This window comes from Dendrobates tinctorius, unplaced genomic scaffold (assembly GCF_039654945.1).
Source record: "Dendrobates tinctorius isolate UK_male_01 unplaced genomic scaffold, ASM3965494v1 ptg000214l, whole genome shotgun sequence".
Taxonomy (NCBI): Eukaryota; Metazoa; Chordata; class Amphibia; order Anura; family Dendrobatidae; genus Dendrobates; species Dendrobates tinctorius.
The window spans coordinates 9,613,842-9,631,998 of NW_027361881.1; the positions used below are offsets into that span (position 1 = coordinate 9,613,842).

The 18,157-nt window shown below is 39.6% G+C and overlaps 1 protein-coding gene across 7 annotated transcripts in view; it reads right to left on the reverse strand.

Annotated features, from left to right (window-relative positions):
* Window positions 1-699: 699 nt before the first annotated feature.
* The window catches only part of ZNF536 (zinc finger protein 536), a 467,918-nt gene continuing 450,460 nt past the window's right edge, over window positions 700-18,157 (reverse strand). For 6 of the 7 annotated variants that reach the window (XM_073555023.1, XM_073555025.1, XM_073555019.1 and 3 more), the window contains 2 exons: window positions 10,838-12,400; window positions 700-2,328 (listed from right to left, as the gene is read on the reverse strand). In XM_073555023.1, coding sequence (XP_073411124.1) covers window positions 2,291-2,328; window positions 10,838-12,400 — 1,601 coding nt within the window. In that variant the 3' untranslated portion in view covers window positions 700-2,290. Of the gene's footprint in view, window positions 2,329-10,829; window positions 12,401-18,157 lie in introns of those variants that run through there. The other variant, XM_073555024.1, reaches the window with a different exon arrangement.

The following is an 18,157-nucleotide window of genomic DNA, read 5'->3' on the forward strand; positions in this document are numbered from 1 at the left end:
TTTCTGCAAAATTACTTTTATGCATTTTTTTCCATATTTTACTTTGCAATTTTGAAATAAACTTGTAAAAGTTATTTATTTGAGTTCCACCATATGATTTGCACAAGGGCCTAAAAGCCGGGTTATGTGAAAGTGTATATTTCAGACGCCACGCATTAAATGTGCACACAATGGGGGGAGAGTATCAAAAATTGGCTAATAGTAAAACCGGCTTAGCAAAATGTAAATATTAATTATGAAATACTAATTGTAACAAAATATGCACAACACTTAAATGTTAACATTTTGTGGTTGCGTTGAACTTGTATAGATTTTTTGCCATATATATATATATATATATAAATATATATACGGTATATTTTTATATATATATTTTTTTTTTAATTGTATGTATTATTTACATATATATACCATATATATTATACGAATAAATATAAATCTATAAATAATATATATATACAATTTATTTTATTTATTTTCATCATGGATATAAATATAAAAGAGATATATATATATATATAGATATATATATATATATATATATATATATATATATAGTAAAATAAAACATTTATTTACACTTTATAGTAGCTGGTTGGTGTTGGCCTTGTATGCTCATCTGACAATTTGGTTGTGGGCTTTCTGCTGCAAATAATTGCTGTTTGGATGTTAAAATAATGAGAAGATCAACAACCAGGCTGAATATCAAAGCACTTTATACAACAAAAACACAAACAGGTAGTAGCTTACACATAGAAATGTACAAATGTGCTACTCCATTTGTTGGATGGAGAAAGCGAAGACCGGTAGAAGTCAGCATGCACGAGTCAGAAAGTCCCAGGGTGGCTATGTTCTTGACGGGGATAACGGAAGCTTCCGGTCACATTGCTATGATGACAATAGCTGGAAATCGTTGACATCAAGGACTTATGCTCCACCCGATCTTCCAGCTCATTAATGCTGGTCTGTGCAGCGCATCATATAGGAGGACATCATTGATAGGAACCCCATCTCAGTCTTAATGTGTTTCATGCTATTTTCCCCTCCTCAGAAGACCATGATTGTTCATGTTCCTTCTGACTATACATACCCCTTCTAGGATAGCTCTATGTATCGCCACCGATAAACTTTATAATACATAATAATATACAATAAAAATACAAATACATCATAATATACAAACAGCAACACATTGATCTAAAAAAAAGGTGTAATATCAAAATCACCTCTCAGACCTCCAGGAAACTTAGCCAGGGTATAAGACTCCACTACTGTCCATTGAAGAGATTTCAACCATCGGTCGTTCGGCTATAACCACGTCTGTGGGTTTGGCCACCCACAATCGTTATACTCAAGGCTTCTGGTTGGTGCACACATCGTCTTTTCCATTAGCTATTACTTTAAATAATATAATACTCTGGTTCCAGTTTCCTTTTGGTTATTCTGATGTAATATAGATTACACATACAGCAACCAAGGTGAACAACAGCAAGTTTATTATTACCACTACAGGAACCATGTATTGTATATTTTCTAAAATGGACCATCAAATTATTATTTTTTTTTTATGCATTAGTGTAATAAATTGATATTTCTCACAATTAGTTACATTGTTAGTAGGTCTTACGGGATTATCAGGATGTGCAATTTTTAGCTAAAATTGAAATATTTTTAATATTTTCTTTAACTACAAGACAGGCAATAAAATCTGGAGAATTCGATTTTTTAAAACAGAGAAATATAACCCCCCCAAAAAATATCCATCTCTGTGTACTAATAATACCCTAATTCAACATCTACACAATGTTCCTAAATCGTTAAGATTTTTGTCATTTGCGAACAGTGATGTAGAACCGTAAACACTGTATATCCGAAAAACCCTTGATCAGTGTATATCCAAAGAGGAAAAAAAACGCTAATAATTTAAGAAAGTCTGCCTGCTTAAAGACGTCTCAAGTGTCTGTTACCGTATTTATTGAAGAATAGCAGCGGGTTAAGTTTATTTACGAAGGTTCGGAATTACAGAGTCCGATGAGAGTTACCATTAGCGAATAATAAAAGCCATCACAAGTGATTCATCTCTGACACCGAGGTCTAAATGTAAGCTTGAGAATGGTAGGAATTAGGAGATTCTAAGGAAGGAGCATAAGACTCCTCGGGTTGTATTATTTTTGCTTTGCCACACAGCAGAAGAAAATCGTCGATGTACCTCTGCCACAGAACCCTATGAGACGGAGGTACATCAAAGAGACAAACCATCTCTCACAGTCCAATATACAGAATAGCAAAACTAGGTGCAATCAGGGTCCCCATGGCCGTCCTGGTTGTCTGCAAAAAGAAAACAGAATCAAAAAAATAAATATGCTGTCAAATTAAAAAAACAAAACAATGTAACAAAATACCTAAAATATTTATGATTTGCATGAAACACATCAAAACTGGGGTCATATGATGTCGTCCTTTGTGACAGAGATACACAGGCAAGCAATAATAAGTAATCAAACATGGTACAGAGGCAGACATCTAGTCCTTCGAGGTCCGGAAATCCCTATCCCCAATCTATGTTAGATTTTTTTTCTTTTCTACACAGTATAACCTCATACAAATCTATTTAGTATCTTAATGTATCTTCCAGGTATTTCACTGGATTTCTTGCATTATCGTTTTTCGATTCTGCGGTGGAAACCCATGAAACCAATGGTGATGTAAGAACCTGTCTACAGTTGTGGCCAAAAGTATTGACACCCCTGCAATTCTGTCAGATAATACTAAGTTTCTTCCTGAAAATGATTGCAAACACAAATTCTTTGGTATTATCTTCATTTAATTTGTCTTAAATGAAAAAAACACAAAAGAGAATGAAGCAAAAAGCAAAACATTGATCATTTCACACAAAACTCCAAAAATGGGCCAGACAAAAGTATTGGCACCCTCAGCCTAATACTTGGTTGCACAACCTTTATCCAAAATAACTGCGACCAACCGCTTCCGGTAACCATCAATGAGTTTCTTACAATGCTCTGCTGGAACTTTAGACCATTCTTCTTTGGCAAACTGCTCCAGGTCCCTGATATTAGAAGGGTGCCTTCTCCAAACTGCCATTTTTAGATCTCTCCATAGGTGTTCTATGGGATTCAGGTGTGGACTCATTGCTGGCCACCTTAGAAGTCTCCAGTGCTTTCTCTCAAACCATTTTCTAGTGCTTTTTGAAGTGTGTTTTGGGTCATTGTCCTGCTGGACGACCCATGACCTCTGAGGGAGACCCAGCTTTCTCACACTGGGCCCTACATTATGCTCCAAAATTTGTTTGTAGTCTTCAGACTTCATAATGCCATGCACACGGTCAAGCAGTCCAGTGCCAGAGGCAGCAAAGCAACCCCAAAACATCAGGGAACCTCCGCCATGTTTGACTGTAGGGACCGTGTTCTTTTCTTTGAATGCCTCTTTTTTTCTCCTGTAAACTCTATGTTGATGCCTTTGGCCAAAAAGCTCTACTTTTGTCTCATCTGACCAGAGAACATTCTTCCAAAATGTTTTAGGCTTTTTCAGGTAAGTTTTGGCAAACTCCAGCCTGGCTTTTTTATGTCTCAGGGTAAGAAGTGGGGTCTTCCTGGGTCTCCTACCATACAGTCCCTTTTCATTCAGACACCGACGGATAGTACGGGTTGACACTGTTGTACACTCGGACTGCAGGGCAGCTTGAACTTGTTTGGATGTTAGTCGAGGTTCTTTATCCAACATCTGCACAATCTTGCGTTGAAATCTCTTGTCAATTTTTCTTTTCCGTCCACATCTAGGGAGGTTAGCCACAGTGCCATGGGCTTTAAACTTCTTGATTACACTGCGCACGGTGGACACAGGAACATTCAGGTCTTTGGAGATGGACTTGTAGCCTTGAGATTGCTCATGATTACTCACAATTTGGTTTCTCAAGTCCTCAGACAGTTCTTTGGTCTTCTTTCTTTTCTCCATGCTCAATGTGGTACACACAAGAACACAGGACAGAGGTTGAGTCAACTTTAATCCATGTCAACTGGCTGCAAGTGTGATTTAGTTATTGCCAACACCTGTTAGGTGCCACAGGTAAGTTACAGGTGCTGCTAATTACACAAATTAGAGAAGCATCACATGATTTTTCGAACAGTGCCAATACTTTTGTCCACCCTCTTTTATGTTTGGTGTGGAATTATATCCAATTTGGCTTTAGGACAATTCTTTTTGTGTTTTTTTCATTTAAGACAAATTAAATGAAGATAATAATACCAAAGAATTTGTGTTTGCAATCATTTTCAGGAAGAAACTGAGTATTATCTGACAGAATTGCAGGGGTGTCAATACTTTTGGCCACAACTGTATGTACTGTGTCTATGTGCTATGTATTTTTGCTATGCTTTAAACTGCAGGTGTGTCTTTTCAATATGTTAGCAGGTAATGAAATATTAAGGGTAGGGTCAGATAGGGCGGTGGCAGAACGTCTGAAGCACCTTCGGCAGGCGAAACAAAATTGTGCGGAAATTGGCCATTGTAGTGGATGGAGTTTTGGCAGCACAATGTGGACCTACCCTTAATGGGTAGAAGTTAAAGAGGTTTTTGTCCACTACGTTTGATTGAAGACCTATCCATGGGATAAGTCATCAATGCCTGATCGACCAAGGTCGGACATCCAGCACCTCTGCCGTTCAGCTGTCATCTGTGGCGCCGGCTGGAAATACTTCAGGAGCTCGCTGACTTTTCATAGTAGCCACGGCAGGCTACTACACATCTGCCACCTATTTATTTGACTTAGTCCCTTTCAAACTACTGGGTACAAGGTGCTGGGGCAAAAGACCACCATATATAACCGTGTAATGTAGGACAATTATGGCAAATGGACGGGCAATTTTTTGAGTTCCCAGAGAAATGAGTAGAGAGAGCTGTGAATGAATGGCCATGGTCACATTTTCATTCATGTCAATGACCCATTAGTCCTCATTATCAAGAAAAAATGTTAGTCCCAGTCTTGGGAAACAAGCCCCAATGTGCACTGCCACGGTTGGAGAGGTGATCACTCTTGTCTTTAATTCTTTTATCACTCCAAAAACTGTCACACAGATAATTATCCCAAATGGGATATCACATTTTGCCCTTGACACGCAAAATCTCCTGGAAGACGACACAACAGGTTTTCTTTCCCAACGTAAAATCAGAATGAGTCTGTAAGATCCTCACCGAGAATTACGACCCAACATCACAAACAAATGTAAGATGAATGCAAATATCTCCCAAGTTTCACACAACTGAATCCGATAGTGGAAAAACTCAGGAAGGAGTAAAAATAAGGGCTACATTTGCAAGTGCAAAACAAAGACTTGGTGTCGTCTTTATAAATTGCACCACTTGGGTGAGATAAAAGAGCGCGGTGCTTTATTCTGTGTTACGACCGCGCTGCGCAGACAGCACCGGGACCTGAGGAGGATGATGAGGATGATGTTCCACTATCAGCATAGTGATAAGCTTGTCCTGACTATTCAGTCATCTCATTGTCTATTTCCTGGAGACAGTAAATACATAAATAATGACTGCTAATAAGCTGCTATTATTATCTCCTGCGGCAGAGAGAAATCTAACACTGCGCTCCGATTGTGCGGAGTCTGTTATAATGTGACACACCTGACAGCTGACCTCTGATCCTGGAACCTGCCACCAAAAGGTTATCTCTGACCTATCTATCCATCTGACTTTCTATCCAAACATTTATCTAGATTTCTTTCTTTCCGTCCATCCTTCCATCCATTAACATCCATACATTATCCATCCGTCAATTCATCCATATATCCGTCCATCCATCCACCTATCCATTCATCCATCTATCCGTTCGTCCATCCATCTATCCATTCAATCATCCATTTATCCATCAATTCATTCATCCATCCATCCACCCACCCATCTGCCAAAGAAAAGAAGCAGCGCTGGAAGGTTGTAGGTGGAAAAAAAGTGAGGTTTATTCACCAAGACGTATGTCCCTGTTTTCATCCTTGGAGTGCTTCCACTTTTTGGGGTTTGGAGGATACAAGCTGGTTTCCTTAGCAGTATTGCACCCAATGCAGACACTATGCTGCTATTTTTCTTTATCTATCTATCCATCTGTTTATCTTTCTGTCCGTCTATCTTTCCATCTGTCAAATCAGTGTAAAATAAATTGCAAAATGTTCCGTTCCATGGCACAATACTGGGGTTTCTAGCACCCAATGGCGGCGCACAGTGTATGAAGTCATCTATGGCTTAGCTTGAGGTCCCTCCCTTCGCCGTCCATCTCTCTCATACTTATCTATTTGATATCTATTCTTATATATTTGTGTCAGATTGGCCACAGGGTCCTGGAAGACACGAGGAGCCAGGTGTGATTACTGCCTTAGCCCCCCCAATCTACCAAGGCATATCTGTAATTCCCACGCCCCTCTGGCCATCTCCCACCGCTCCAGGTGTGATAAATGTCCCTTGTAACTGGTAAGACATGCCGGGTGGCAGCACGGAGCACTTTCCATTTAAGAATCACTTTACCAGGGGAACAAATGTTCCTTTGGAAAATGTTAATCATAGATTTGTTTTAATTATTTAGTGGCCTATTTCAGCATATCTAGGGCGAAACTCCAGCGCTGTCATTGAGATACTGATCGAGGTGAGGTGTGTGCGTGATGGCCGTACCTGCACATGCCTGCTGCTCACCAGTACACACACATGGATGATCACACCATGGAGCCGCACGCTCACCTGTACATGCACATAGATGATCACGCCATGTAGCTGCACGCTCTCCTGTGCACACATATGGATGATCACGCCATGGAGCTGCACGCTCACCTGTAAACGCACATGGATGATCACGCCAAGGAGCTGCATGCTCACCTGTAAACGCACATGGATGATCACGCCCAGGAGCTGCACGCTCACCTGTACACGCACATGGATGATCACACCATGAAGCTGCACGCTCACCTGTACACGCACATGGATGATCACGCCATGGAGCTGCACACTCACCTGTACACGCACATGGATGATCATACCATGGAGCTGCACGCTCCGTTCATTATTCGTGTTACCATCATAGGATTAAAAATGGTGGCATTCTCCATTGGACACAATATTTTACTAGTATAAAACCCTTAAAAGTACTGTTGACATTGTGCTGCAAAGAGGCACCATACTAAGGCGTGGTAGCACCATTAGGGAGCCATAAAGCTATAGGCATGTGAACTGGTCCCAGTCCCAAACATGCAGTGCAAAAGATAGCTAGCACCCTATCTGCAGTGTTTTTCTTTTTCCATATCACCATTTTTATTAAAAATCAAAATTATAAATAGTGCAATTCTCACACCGCCGCTTGTTTTTTTGGGGTTTTTTTTAACGCTCTAATTTGCTTTAGTTTCAGGAAATTAACATGCACATTAGCAGCAATGAGCTTTTGTACTAAGGCATCTAATGAACGTGTGCAAATGTCATTGCGGAGGGCAGGGAGCAGGGTCAACTCAGTCCTCCTGTGCTGGCTGGGACTGGTTCACAGGGAAACTGGAGAATCCGCCGGTGGGCCCCTGTGAAGGAGTGCTAATAAGCAGTGATATTACACTTGATTCATAATTTGCAGAAAAAGGTATAATGTAGTCATTCATTAAACAAGCTAGCCAAATTAATAATACATGAAAGCAAAATTAAATTTGTGTACTAGGGTCAGGTTATTTTAGGATGTAGCTGAACAGTGCCCAAGAATCACTGTTACTGGTGAGCCCTTTGCCAAGTCAGTCCGACACTGCTCCTGTGTTATCAGCTGTGTGCACAAGTGTTAACAGTCATTGTAATCCTGACTTTGATGATAAGGAAACTGCTGAAAACTCGTCCTGAAAGAACAGGAAGACTGAGCCCTAGTGTCTTGTAGTAGAGACTGTATATTAACGATTAAAGTGTTGGCGACACCAAAGCCTGCTCCGTAAGCGAATAATCACCGCCATATAGGTGTTTGTTTTTCATTAAGCAAGCAGTCCCTTCCTGTGCAAGCGGCTCATTGAGACGGAGCGCACCCTGTTTGACTAACAAGCTAAAAAAAATAAATCTTCATTTCATATAGAATAAATGGTGACTGTGAAGATTGAGGCAAAAAAACAGGAACAAAATCCCCTCTAAAAAATATAATATATAATTCCGAGACAAAGGAACAAATACCATCTCTCTTCTAAACATTCTTACATCTCCTTTTATATTGCACGATCTGCCTTCGTCATACTAATGAGAAAAATATAATTTTATGACTTTTTTTTTTATTATGCAATCAGCATAATAATAGGATTTTTTTTATTTTTTTTTTTACAGAAAGGCAAAAATATTCTCCAGAAAAAAATATATATTTAGGAAAAAGCAAACGTTATTTGCAATGAAGTCATCAATAAAAATAAAATTAAATTGATTTAAAAATATATCTTCTTTTTATAGGCAACGTCGACGTTTTGTCTTAATGGTGAGAATTTTTTTTCTCTTAAATGAATATTAATGCCACGGCTCGAAAACATCTGTTTCTATTGATAAATGAAGGCCATAAGGTCTGTACAGTATAGACTAATCTGCAATATAATAAAACGGTGCAGGATCCATTTATCACAAATTTCACATGACCAGATTGCTGGTTCATCGATGTACCATTTGACAGATGTGTCTCTTACAGTCAATGTATTTAGAGTCAATACTTCAACGTAACAGCTGCTCGCATCAGTAAGTGATTTTACTGGTGTCAATAGTGGGAGTTTGGAGGGAATTAGCTGCTACAGATAATCTAGTTAGATGCTATCAGTATCTCTCTAGGCCATTAAGTGTCTCTACATTATTTTTTTGTAGATGCTTCGAATCTGGCAGGATTTTTTTTTTCCAGTATAAATCTCCTGGTTTAGGACCTCATGCACACAGCTGTTGTGTGGCGCCATCATTCTGCACCTAATGTCTACTGTGGACCCGATTTCATCACAGCTCCTTCTATCGGCACCACAATTGGGCATTAATTTTGGTCTGAGTCCTTACGGTCCTGAGCGGTCCATGGCATGTGGTGTAAACAGGACCTTCACTGGCTTCAAAAGGGTTTTTCATTATTTTGGACAAAAAAAATACCCTAATTTAAGGAATGGTATAAAATTAAGACTAATCAACTCTCATTGCTCCAGGGACACCACTCCAGTGGTCCCTATAGGGACCAGAATTGAATACGTCCAGGCTCAGACTGGCCCAAAGGAGAACAGGAGGATCCTCTGGTGGGCCCCCATGTAGGAATGGGCTCTGGGTATATAATTAATAATAAGCTTCCCTCACTGCTCCAGTGACACCACTCCAGTGGTCCCTATAGGGACCAGAATTGAATACGTCCAGGCTCAGACTGGCCCAAAGGAGAACAGGAGGATCCTCTGGTGGGCCCCCATGTAGGAATGGGCTCTGGGTATATAATTAATAATAAGCTTCCCTCACTGCTCCAGTGACACCACTCCAGTGGTCCCTATAGGGACCAGAATTGAATACGTCCAGGCTCAGACTGGCCCAAAGGAGAACAGGAGGATCCTCTGGTGGGCCCCCATGTGGGAATGGGCTCTGGGTATATAATTAATAATAAGCTTCCCTCACTGCTCCAGTGACACCACTCCAGTGGTCACTATAGGGACCAGAATTGAATACGTCCAGGCTCAGACTGGCACAAAGGAGAACAGGAGAATCCTCTGGTGGGCCCCCATGTAGGAATGGGCTCTGGGTATATTAAGAATAAGCTTCCCTCACTGCTCCAGTGATACCACTCCAGTGGTCCCTATAGGGACCAGAATTGAATAAGTCCAGGCTCAGACTGGCCCAAAGGAGAATCCTCCGGTGGGCCTCCATGTAGGAATGAGCTCTTGGTATAATTTGAAGAATAAGCATCCCTCAATGGTCTAGTGACCCAAATCAGTGGTCCCTATAGGGACCAGAACCATTGATGTCTAAGCTCAGACTGGACCACAGGAGAAAAGGAGAATCCTCCGGTGGGCCCCCATGTTTGAATAGGCTCTCCACTCCATCTATAAGTGGTTAGCACAATACATTTGTTGCACTATGTATAGACGAGGGCATCAGCTCATCATTTGTTTAACAAACTACCGCATTAATTATTATATAGAAACAAAGACAAAATTGTGAATGAAGGTAATGTGATATTTTCATGTAGCTGAACAGTGGTCACCAGAGTCAATGTTACCGGTGGGCCCTTGCCATCCCATCTGACAATAGCCTGACCACTGCAGATAAACACTGGCCCCACTAGTCATATGCCAAATATACATATGAGAGCACTTAGACTAGAGATTAATTGACTGTAGTGGTCAGGTGACATCATCACATGTGGTACCTAAAAGAACCGCAGATGGTTCAACCTACCCCCTCCCTCAAACCATACCCTAAATGATAGTAGTTAAAAAAAAAATCACTAAAAATCCCTTTAAAGTTAATATGGTCTTAAAATGTTTCTTCAGACTATACGAAAAGTAGGGACCATGAGTCCTTAAAGTTTTAAAGTTTACCTTGGCGTACATAAGAAGGTGGAGGTGTAGGTAACATGCCATTTGTGTGCACCCCTGTTTCAAAGCATGATGGCAATGGTGAACTCAATCTAACCTTGTCACATAGGTAGCTGGTTTGTTTCTAAGGGTAACATGAGAGAACCATACAGTGATGACACATATTAAAGATATATTGTAATTTATGGAGGTATATGACCTAGTTATCTGGAGTATTAAAAAAAACAAACAAACCTTGGGATCCCTATCCATCATCTATATCTTGCTCTATTATGTCTACTTACCACATAGGTCAGGTCTCTTCATACATCCGCTGTTTGCTGTGTTGCTTCCAAGTCCATTAAAAGCAGCCATACCCTCGGAGCTGTAAGCTCGGAGAACGGAGAGCATATTAACTTGCTTATCCAAAGCATCAGGGGCTGGTGCTTGCTCAAGTTTTGCAGAGTTTTGTGGAACATCATGGGGTAATGGAAGATTTGGATGCCATTGCTTCTCCATCAGTTGCGATGTTGGAGACACCATATTTTCTGAAGATCTTAGAGGACTTGAATTTGACTCGGCTTCTTCCATATCATTTTCATCTTTGTTCGGCTCATCGGTCGTATTCATGTTTTCGGGTTCTGTTTCAACTTCCTCGTCTTCATCTTCTTTGCACGTCTCCATATCTTCGGAGGAGGATTCATCGGAGAGATCATCAGTAGCAACTGTATTTACAGAATCACACTGCAACACATGCGAGTCATCGTCAGGTGGAGCCTGAGAGTCAATGTCCATGTTTTGCATGTTGGTTCCTCCTGAACCCGGGTAGACACCAAACTGTTTATAGAATTCGGATGGGAAGTTACTAAACATTGCATCCATATGACTGGGCCATGAAATACCTTTATGTTCTGGTAAGGCTTCCTTGGTGTTGCCTTGTAGAACTTTTTCAGAAGTTTGTAGTGGGCTCATTTTCGAGGTCATCATTTCTTTACTACCTTGGACAGAAGAAGATGAGGCCATAACTTTATTCACTATGCCCAATGACTCCCTTAAATGATCTTTAGTGTGCCCTTGCCCTCCCATCGTACAGTCTTTACGTTTTGCTTTTCCGAGATGGTTGGCTTGGAGATGAAGGGCCATCAGCTCCATTGATGATGTTGTAAACGAACAAAACAAGCAGCCATGCCAAGCAATGTTATCTTGGAATGTGATTGATGAACCTGGAAGAGATTGGGCATCTGGCCTCACAGACAAGTCCAGAGGTTCATACTGAGATTTCTCCGTTTTCTTATGAGGTGTTTTGTTTTCTGATTTATCTTCGCCACTGTCGGATCTGGAAGCCTTTAGAGGAAGCGAGTCAAGCAAAGCCTTCTCTTTCATTTCTTTTTCTTTCTTAAGGGAATTTAAAACAAAACTGTCCATGAAAGCCTGCAATGACCCTTGGAAGTTCACACCATTGCCGGCAATATTAGGGTATGTTCTCACAAATTCTGCAAGGCTAGGTGTTTTTGAAGACATCTCTTTTTTCAAAGCTTCTGAGAAAGACTCAGAATTAATACCGCTTGATTGGCCCTGACGGTCTCCAGAAGACATCAACCCTGCCTGCCACTGTTGGGACATCATTCCGCTTCTGAAGTCTATTCCGGGAAAGCCTTTAAATGCACCTCGTAATATGTCTGGTCTCATAAAGAGGGAGCTCTTACTTGCTGTGTCATCCTTGTGGTCCTGGTTTGGAGGATGTCCATGGATAGGAAGTGGGCCAGAGCCATTTTGCCTTTCCCTGTGGTGGCGCTCAAGGTGGTACTTCAGAGATGCTGACTGGGTGCCAGCATAGTCACAGTGGGGACATTTGTAAGGCTTCTCACCTAAAGATAAAAAAAGAAAATAAAGGTTTAAAAGTTTGGTATAATCACAAGTTTTTGAGAAAAACAGACTTGAAATAATAATAAAAAAAAGTACCTAAAATGACTGCTTTTCTCCAAAAACAGCACAATCACGTTGAACTGGTTGGGTGTGGTATTGTAGCTCAACCTCATTCACTTCAATGGAGATGAGCTGCAATACCACACCTAGCTCATGGACAGGTGTGGCGCTATTCTTGGAATAACTTAGCCATACATTGTTTTTTGTTTTGTTTTTTTTAACCTGAACCACCCCATTACATTTCATTTCTTTCACCTAATAATTGACCAGCCGTCAGAGGACCTTTTTATTTTTCTAACAAGGTGTTTATGACCTCTAAAAGGTGTTCAAATTAACCCTTAGATATTATTTATTTCAGCTGCTCATACGGTTTTTTCCTTTTCAGTATCTCTACTTTGTTTTCTTTTTTTATATAGTGCACTTTTTACTATTTCATATTTATATGCAGAATGTACATTTTAAATTTCACTTTAGCAATAGTCTATTTTGGATGGATTGTTTAATTCAGAAAAATAAATATATATTCCAGTTATTTCCTCCTTTCCGGAATGAACTAATTGATAAATTCCCACGTCGTCTCTTTTGTTACCAAATAAGAAAAGTTTAATATTCTAGACCTGTGGATTAAACGTAGGTGAAATAAATGTTAATGAGATGATCGACTCAGACTTTCTATCTCCGTAATTGTTGTGAAATTTGTTTAATTTATACACATGGAAACCATTTTTAAAACCGAAAAAATTTTTATGGCACTGTTACGCAAGGCTGAAATAAATGATTTAAGTCGTGCTCTGCAGTAAATCATGGATATAATTAGCAAATGGCATACTGCACGAGTAATTTATCATTATTTAGAGGGCAGCATTCCAGAAGAATTCTGAGATCTGCAGACCCTCGGCATTGTTACTAAATACGGATCTATAAACACAGATTCTCTGAAATATTAAGGCCATTACCACTGCGGTGCAAAAGGACGTATAGGTGAGATTACACCGTGCCAATAAAAATTATATAAAATCCTCGCTAATGAATTAATGCAACATATATTACGCTCCTCTCGGTTACAGTGTAATTATCTGCAGAGGCTTTGTCGTTTCCATATGTACTGCTGGTTTTTCTGTAACGTGCCTGTAATGTATATGTGATTATTGAGGGGAGGGGGGGGGCAGACGCTTAGATTCTGATGTAAAAGTAAAACATAAGCATCAAAACAGTTTATTTTTTTGTTTTTGATGATTAAAACAATCCTCACATTTTTAGCATTGGTATTAATTCAAGCCGTAGTCAGGAACACATTATACACATTTTGATAAAACTAATAATGAAGAAAAAACATTAAAGTGAAAGAGAACCCGTATTACCCAGAGAATAAGCCCAGGCATGATTTTACAGGATTTTTGGAGTATGCTTATAATATAAGTCCTACTCCTAAAATATGCCCTAGTTACAGTCAGATCCGGTGTTAGAGGGTAGATATTGGGTGATTGTCCAGGGTTTCCCCTCTCTTAGGGGCTGCCTGCTGTTTTATTCTGAGTTTAAGACTACTTAGGAAGCTTTGGTGACATCACGGTCATTTTACTATCATGTCACCAAAGGTCCTTTAAGTGCTGGAATCTAGAGAAACTGAAGAGGAAACAAGCTGGTATGCACTCTGTATGTGCAGTGTGTGTATATACATGTGTATGTGCAGTGTGTATATACATGTGTATGTATGTGCAGTGTGTATATACATGTGTATGTATGTGCAGTGTGTATATACATGTGTATGTATGTATTTATGTGCAGTGTGTGTATATACACATGTGTATGTATATGCAGTGTGTATATATGTGTATGTATGTGCATTGTGTGCATATACATGTGTATGTATGTGCAGTGTGTATATATACATGTGTAAGTATGTGCAGTGTTTATATATACATGTGTATGTATGTGCAGTGTGTGTATATACATGTGTATGAATGTGCAGTGTGTGTATATACATGTGTATGAATGTGCAGTGTGTGTATATACATGTGTTTGTATGGGCAGTGTGTGTATATACATGTGTATGTATGTGCAGTGTGTGTATATACATGTGTATGTATGTGCAGTGTGTGTATATACATGTGTATGTATGGGCAGTGTGTGTATATACATGTGTATGTATGGGCAGTGTGTGTATATACATGTGTTTGTATGGGCAGTGTGTGTATATACATGTGTATGTATGTGCAGTGTGTGTATATACATGTGTATGTATGGGCAGTGTGTGTATATACATGTGTATGTATGGGCAGTGTGTGTATATACATGTGTATGTATGTGCAGTGTGTGTATATACATGTGTATGTATGGGCAGTGTGTGTATATACATGTGTATGTATGTGCAGTGTGTATATACATGTGTATGTATGTGCAGTGTGTATATACATGTGTATGTATGTGCAGTGTGTATATATGTGTATGTATGTGCATTGTGTGCATATACATGTGTATGTATGTGCAGTGTGTATATATACATGTGTATGTATGTGCAGTGTGTATATATACATGTGTATGTATGTGCAGTGTGTGTATATACATGTGTATGAATGTGCAGTGTGTGTATATACATGTGTATGAATGTGCAGTGTGTGTATATACATGTGTATGTATGGGCAGTGTGTGTATATACATGTGTATGTATGTGCAGTGTGTGTATATACATGTGTATGTATGGGCAGTGTGTGTATATACATGTGTATGTATGTGCAGTGTGTATATACATGTGTATGTATGGGCAGTGTGTGTATATACATGTGTATGTATGTGCAGTGTGTATATACATGTGTATGTATGTGCAGTGTGTATATATGTGTATGTATGTGCATTGTGTGCATATACATGTGTATGTATGTGCAGTGTGTATATATACATGTGTCTGTATGTGCAGTGTGTATATACACATGTGTATGTATGTGCAGTGTGTATATATACATGTGTATGTATGTGCAGTGTGTGTATATACACATGTGTATGTATGTGCAGTGTGTGTATATACATGTGAATGTATGGGCAGTGTGTGTATATACATATGTATGTGCAGTGTGTGTATATACATGTGTTTGTATGGGCAGTGTGTGTATATACATGTGTATGTATGTGCAGTGTGTGTATATGCACATGTGTATGTATGTGCAGTGTGTGTATATACATGTGTATGTATGGGCAGTGTGTGCATATACATGTGTATGTATGTGCAGTGTGTATATATACATGTGTATGTATGTGCAGTGTGTATATATACATGTGTATGTATGGGCAGTGTGTGTATATACATGTGTATGTATGGGCAGTGTGTATATACATGTGTATGTATGTGCAGTGTGTATATACATGTGTATGTATGTGCAGTGTGTGTATATACATGTGTATGAATGTGCAGTGTGTGTATATACATGTGTATGTATGTGCAGTGTGTATATACATGTGTATGAATGTGCAGTGTGTGTATATACATGTGTATGTATGGGCAGTGTGTGTATATACATGTGTATGTATGTGCAGTGTGTGTATATACCTGTGTATGTATGTGCAGTGTGTGTATATACATGTGTATGTATGGGCAGTGTGTGTATATGTGTATGTATGTGCAGTGTGTGTATATACATGTGTATGTATGTGCAGTGTGTATATATACATGTGTATGTATGTGCAGTGTGTATATATACATGTGTATGTATGTACAGTGTGTGTATATACACATGTGTATGAATGTGCAGTGTGTGTATATACATGTGTATGAATGTGCAGTGTGTGTATATACATGTGTATGAATGTGCAGTGTGTGTATATACATGTGTTTGTATGGGCAGTGTGTGTATATACATGTGTATGTATGTGCAGTGTGTGTATATACATGTGTTTGTATGGGCAGTGTGTGTATATACATGTGTATGTATGTGCAGTGTGTGTATATACATGTGTATGTATGGGCAGTGTGTGTATATACATGTGTATGTATGTGCAGTGTGTGTATATACATGTGTATGTATGTGCAGTGTGTGTATATACACGTGTATGTATGTGCAGTGTGTGTATATACACATGTGTATGTATGTGCAGTGTGTGTATATACATGTGAATGTATGGGCAGTGTGTATATACATATGTGCAGTGTGTGTATATACATGTGTTTGTATGGGCAGTGTGTGTATATACATGTGTATGTATGTGCAGTGTGTGTATATGCACATGTGTATGTATGTGCAGTGTGTGTACTGTATAGACACGTGTATGTATGTGCAGTGTGTGTATATACATGTGTATGCATGTGCAGTGTGTGTATATGCACATGTGTATGTATGTGCAGTGTGTGTACTGTATAGACATGTGTATGTATGTGCAGTGTGTGTATATACATGTGTATGTATGTGCAGTGTGTGTATATACACGTGTATGTATGTGCAGTGTGTGTATATACACGTGTATGTATGTGCAGTGTGTGTATATACACGTGTATGTATGTGCAGTGTGTGTATATACACGTGTATGTATGTGCAGTGTGTGTATATACACGTGTATGTATGTGCAGTGTGTGTATATACACGTGTATGTATGTGCAGTGTGTGTATATACATGTGTATGTATGTGCAGTGTGTATATACACATGTGTATGTATGTGCAGTGTGTGTATATACAGTCATGGCCAAAAGTATTGACACCCCTGCAATTCTGTCAGATAATATTCAGTTTCTTCCTGAAAATGATTGCAAACACAAATTCTTTGGTATTATCTTCATTTAATTTGTCTTAAATGAAAAAACCCAAAAGAGAATGAAGCAAAAAGCAAAACATTGATCATTTTACACAAAACTCCAAAAATGGGCCGGACAAAAGTATTGGCACCCTCAGCCTAATACTTGGTTGCACAACCTTTAGCCAAAATAACTGCGACCAACCGCTTCCGGTAACCATCAATGAGTTTCTTACAATGCTCTGCTGGAATTTTAGACCATTCTTCTTTGGCAAACTGCTCCAGGTCCCTGATATTAGAAGGGTGCCTTCTCCAAACTGCCATTTTTAGATTTCTCCACAGGTGTTCTATGGGATTCAGGTCTGGACTCATTGTTGGCCACCTTAGAAGTCTCCAGTGCTTTCTCTCAAACCATTTTCTAGTGCTTTTTGAAGTGTGTTTTGGGTTATTGTCCTGCTGGAAGACCCATGACCTCTGAGGGAGACCCAGCTTTCTCACACTGGGCCCTAAATTATGCTGCAAAATTTGTTGGTAGTCTTCTGACTTCATAATGCCATGCACACGGTCAAGCAGTCCAGTGCCAGAGGCAGCAAAGCAACCCCAAAACATCAGGGAACCTCCGCCATGTTTGACTGTAGGGACCGTGTACTTTTCTTTGAATGCCTCTTTTTTCTCCTGTAAACTCTATGTTGATGCTTTTGCCCTAAAAGCTCTACTTTTGTCTCATCTGACCAGAGAACATTCTTCCAAAATGTTTTAGGCTTTTTCAGGTATGTTTTGGCAAACTCCAGCTTGGCTTTTTTATGTCTCGGGGTAAGAAGTGGAGTCTTCCTGGGTCTCCTACCATACAGTCCCTTTTCATTCAGATGCCGACGGATAGTACGGGTTGACACTGTTGTACCCTCGGACTGCAGGGCAGCTTGAACTTGTTTGGATGTTAGTGGAGGTTCTTTATCCAACATCCGCACAATCTTGCGTTGAA